The sequence below is a fragment of the Myripristis murdjan genome, chromosome 8 (assembly GCF_902150065.1).
Source record: "Myripristis murdjan chromosome 8, fMyrMur1.1, whole genome shotgun sequence".
In the NCBI taxonomy this organism is placed as follows: Eukaryota; Metazoa; Chordata; class Actinopteri; order Holocentriformes; family Holocentridae; genus Myripristis; species Myripristis murdjan.
The window spans coordinates 28,994,230-28,998,733 of record NC_043987.1 but is presented as its reverse complement, the minus strand read 5'-3'; the positions used below and the strand labels follow the sequence as shown (position 1 = coordinate 28,998,733).

At 40.1% G+C, this 4,504-nt stretch overlaps 1 protein-coding gene across 1 annotated transcript; it reads right to left on the bottom strand.

The window, feature by feature from the left end:
* Window positions 1–510: 510 nt before the first annotated feature.
* nog1 (noggin 1) lies at window positions 511–1,902 on the bottom strand. The gene has a single exon (XM_030058476.1). The coding sequence runs from the start codon at window positions 1,535–1,537 to the stop codon at window positions 869–871; it is 669 nt and encodes a 222-aa protein (XP_029914336.1). The 5' UTR covers window positions 1,538–1,902; the 3' UTR covers window positions 511–868.
* Window positions 1,903–4,504: the final 2,602 nt, after the last annotated feature.

The window sequence follows — 4,504 nt, the reverse complement described above, 5'->3', positions numbered from 1 at the left end:
TGGAGAGGAGAAAACTATTGGCCACATGGTGGATTAAACAGCTTGTCCATGAATGAATGAAAAGCCGGGCTTGATCTTGAAATAAAGAAATAAATTCAATAAATGAATAGGGTGGTAATACTCTGGCCCAGTGTCATGAAAAATGTTGGAGTTTCTATGATCCATAGCATTTTCCAGTGTCTATAATTAGAAGTGTAATCGCCTAAATCTCATGTCACCATAACAAATTTGCACAATTCCTTCTTCGTCACTGTTCCTGGTAACACCGGGTGTTAACAGAAACTGCGAGGACTAAATAGCCTTCAGAATGAGCCGCAGTCGTGCCGGGTAGAAGTGCATGATTGTATAAAGTATGCGATGCGTAAAATGGTGTTAACGTGACAATGACACACGGTGCGCACTGTGGCAGGTGATTTGAAGCTATCAAATCCAACTGGGTCAAAGTGATTAGAACTATTATACAGACGAGAAAAAAAATCATACCTTTGAATTCATTTCAGTGTCGTTTTATTGTATGAATATAAAGAATAAATAGCAGTTCTCTTAATTTACATGATAAAACAAGTCGCCGATACAACTCTGTATCAATAATCCACGTTTGACTCGTCTGAGGTCGATCTGCCTTATCCAAAAGGAAACAACAGGTCCTTACATGGCACTATTCGCCATCTCCATAAATACAAAATATATAACCAATATTCTCCACAAATAAAGTAGACTCTCTGGTTACAAATAATACTGACTTTGTACAGGGAGTTATAATTGCATGGCACCTCATATACATAAAATACATTCCTACACTTGGTAGTGCATGTGAAAATCACAAAAACTGATGAGCTTATAATTTATTTTGCTGCTGAAAAGTCATTTAGCTGGAACAGGAGCATTTGCACTCTGTGATGATGGGGTACTGAACCGGTATCCAAGCGCACTTCAGCCCTCCTTTCCTCTGCACGCATCTCCATCTCAGTATTGTCAGATGAGTCGAGTTGGCAGGTTTACAGACCATTCCCTCCGGAACCGAACACGACCTTTTAGTGAGACAGCTGCCCACCCGGACGAACCGGGGCCAAAACCTATTTCCCAGGTCGTTCCATGTGTACATGACCGGGCAAAACGAGTATGCCCAAAGCCACTGCTGCAGCCTCCGCTTCATTTTTTTACTGGGCTTGTGCTTCTTGCCAAGCTGAACGTCGAATTCCATAGCTTTGATTTCTTTCGGCATCACTCCACCGGGCTGCTGAATCCCAAAGTCATCGAGCTCCTCGTTCCCCGTGTATTTGTCCTCGATGGGTGGTAAAATCGACAAAAAGCGACTATCGAACTCTCCCAGGATGTTCTTCAGCTCTGTCTCGTTAAGGTCCCTCTCCCTGGGATCAAAGACGGGATCGGGATCCTCTTTTAATTCCACAAGTGGCAAACTGTCACTCGGGATGGGGCGGAGAAGGTAATAATGCTGACAAATCCCCCTGTCTATTAGAAGTCCGAGGGACAGCACTAGCAAATACATGGCTGCAAAATGCTGTGATTGATCCATGTCGGTCAATACAATAGTTCGATATGACACTCGATGCGCCAAGAGTCTTTGGAGAGCACTATTCGGCCACTTTCTTGGAGTGCGTAATTACGCGTGAGTCGTATCCAACTTTGCGTCTTGGGTGTCCTCAAAGTTCACGCCGCCTTTCCCATGGCTTCCTCGAAATCCATGAGAGAAAAAGAAGACGAAGTGGATGAGATCAGAGTCCCTGTGTGAAGTTTGTCCGTGGTAGCATCAGTGGAAGCCGTTTTTATGAAGAGTCGTGCGCTCTGACCCGCGTCACACAGCTCAGATCTTCTCATGTCGGGCTCCCTGCGCAGAGGATCGGCATGCTGCTCCCTTGACTCTTGCAGAAAAGCGGTGAGCATAACCTGCGACCTCCGTTATATCCTCACACGAATATGATGAAATTCGTGTCTCCCCTTTTGAATGAGGGTTTGTTGTAGGAGATCCCCAACACCTCCTCCTTCCACCCAACCGAAGGGGGCGGGGGATGCGGGAGAGGAGACGCCCCCTGTTGGTTTTTCAGCCCACTTATCCACTGACCACAATGGGAATAGCTGTAGAAGCCTTTCATTTTCAGGGGTTTGGTCATCATCATTGCCACCAGAGAATCTTTCTTCATGGGGCCTTTGATTCACTAAACCCAAAACTAAGGCAAAGTCCTTGCATCTAATGTCATTAACAACCACAACATCAAATCTGTTTACATAAACAAAATTTCTAGAGGAAAAAGTGACTGAAAACAAACAAACAAACAAACAAACAACAACAACAAAAAAAAACATTATTTGCTTCAGAAGTTCCGAAACATCTCCTTACCCAGGACTGGAAACAGATCCGTTTTTAACTCTACTGGATAGGATTTTGTATGAGCTTTTGTCACTGGTGCCTGATTCTCAGTCATCCAGGTCATGGTTATCCAAGTAGGGTGGTTGAACCATAGGTGGTGTCTGTAGTCTGCAATTTCCCTGGCTATTCTTTCATACTCCCATACCATTGTGAGGGTGTTTATCCGAAAATACTCTGTAAGATGTCTGTCATTGCTTTGGTGTGTTTATATTGAGATGATATTTTGTGTGGGGAATCCCTTGGAAACCCTCAAGGACCCCTGAAAGTCAGCTTTATTTAGTTAATGTGATAAATTACTTAGGTCATCAGACTATCAGTGATGAGGAAATACCTGTCTCAAATGCCATCCCGGTGTAACTTTAGATTTAGATATGGACCCCAGATACACTTGAGGCAATTTTGGTAGATAATAATGCTCATTTTGAAATAAAAAAAATAAAACAAAATAAAACAAAACAAATAAATAAACAAATAACAACAACACACACACACACACACACACACACACACACACACACACACACACACACACACACACACACACACACACACACACAGACATACATACATACATACATACAATCCTCAAAGATCTAATCTGGAGGTATTGCGGGTGCCACACTTTGCAATGCTGAATTAATGATCCATTTCACTCTGAACAAAATATTGAAAACAGTATTATTAAGGCCACTGCCCTGATCATATTTCTTTTATTACTAAAAATTAACAACCATTCTGGTCTCAGAATTCTATGAGCTATGTTGACAACATGGTAAAGTCTGTTTATTTTCAAATAAAGAACAATGAAAAATAAAATCCTGTCATGAAGTTCAATTCAGCACTGATTTTTATGAGTCTTATAAATAAAGTTCAAAGCAGCTTTTCAAGAATCTTTTTGGTCCACATGTCATTTTCTCAACACTAATGGAATAATTTCCCTCAGTTATTATGATACTCTGTTTTAAGACGATTCAAGACAACAAAATGAGTCTGACTGCATAGAAAACAAGTTAAATTATCTCCCCCCGATAAGCAGGAATTTTCACTCGTTCAAATAAAAATAAGATTTTAACACAAAATATGAAAAAATGACTTTAAGATGCTCACACAGTGCATTTATTGCTTGTGTCCAACGAAAGTGGTAGAATATTTCAGTTTGTAACCATGCCACTGCAAGCCTCTCAATAAAGTTGGCCAAATTAACTCCCAAATAAACAACTCTCACTAAGCAGCAGCCATGGAAAGTATCACAATTTGCAAACCTGTCTAAACTCAAATGCTCAGAGAATCATTCTTTGAAAATAATTTAATGGAAGAACTTAGCCAGCTGCTACATCAGCCATAAACCATCCACTTAGATAAATGCATCTCTGTTTCATTTTGAATGAGCTAATTCACACAAGCACTTCAGCACACGACTCATTTAGTTTACGGTCAAATGATGTTGAAAACTCTGGAAAATGTCACCCTTATATTTTTCATCTGACCAGCACGTATCATAAACTATCGCTCACAAATGCTTGACAGATAGGCTCAATCCAGTGCATTCACATGTGGAATTGAGCAGAGCAGTCCATGATCCCGTTTGTCTTCCCAGCAGCCTATGCACACACAAAAACATACATCAATATTTCAGCTTTCCCACTTTAAAAAATCCATGACATTGCAGTGCAGTCATATTGGCAGTATTTTCAATGCATAAGGGAATGATCATGTAAAAAAAAAAAAAGTACTTAATTATCAAAACTATTCTGAAGTATGCATTTAAATGAATTAAATTAAAAGAAAGGACAGTGGAATTTAATTTTAAGTTTTTAAATGTTACTGGCAAGTTAATTCTTTAAAAAGAAATCATGTAACCCACACACTGGGATATATCTCATTTCTAAAGTGACTGTATGGGTAAAATCCAAATATGGTTCTCATTAAGTGTCAACATGATTGCCAGGCTCATTTAACGGTGAGCTGTTTTTGTTTCTTCTAATCCCTTCCTACTGTTTTACCACAGGAACATTTCGATAGTGAAATATTCTTCTTTAAAACACAGGCTACTTGAGACAGACGCCTGGTTAATTGAGGAGTTTTCATTCTTAAGTAAACCAAAGACAATTTCCT

What these genes read in the sequence shown, in the direction of transcription:
- nog1 (XM_030058476.1), bottom strand. Translation starts at nt 1,537, where the DNA reads ATGGATCAATCACAGCATTTTGCAGCCATGTATTTGCTAGTGCTGTCC.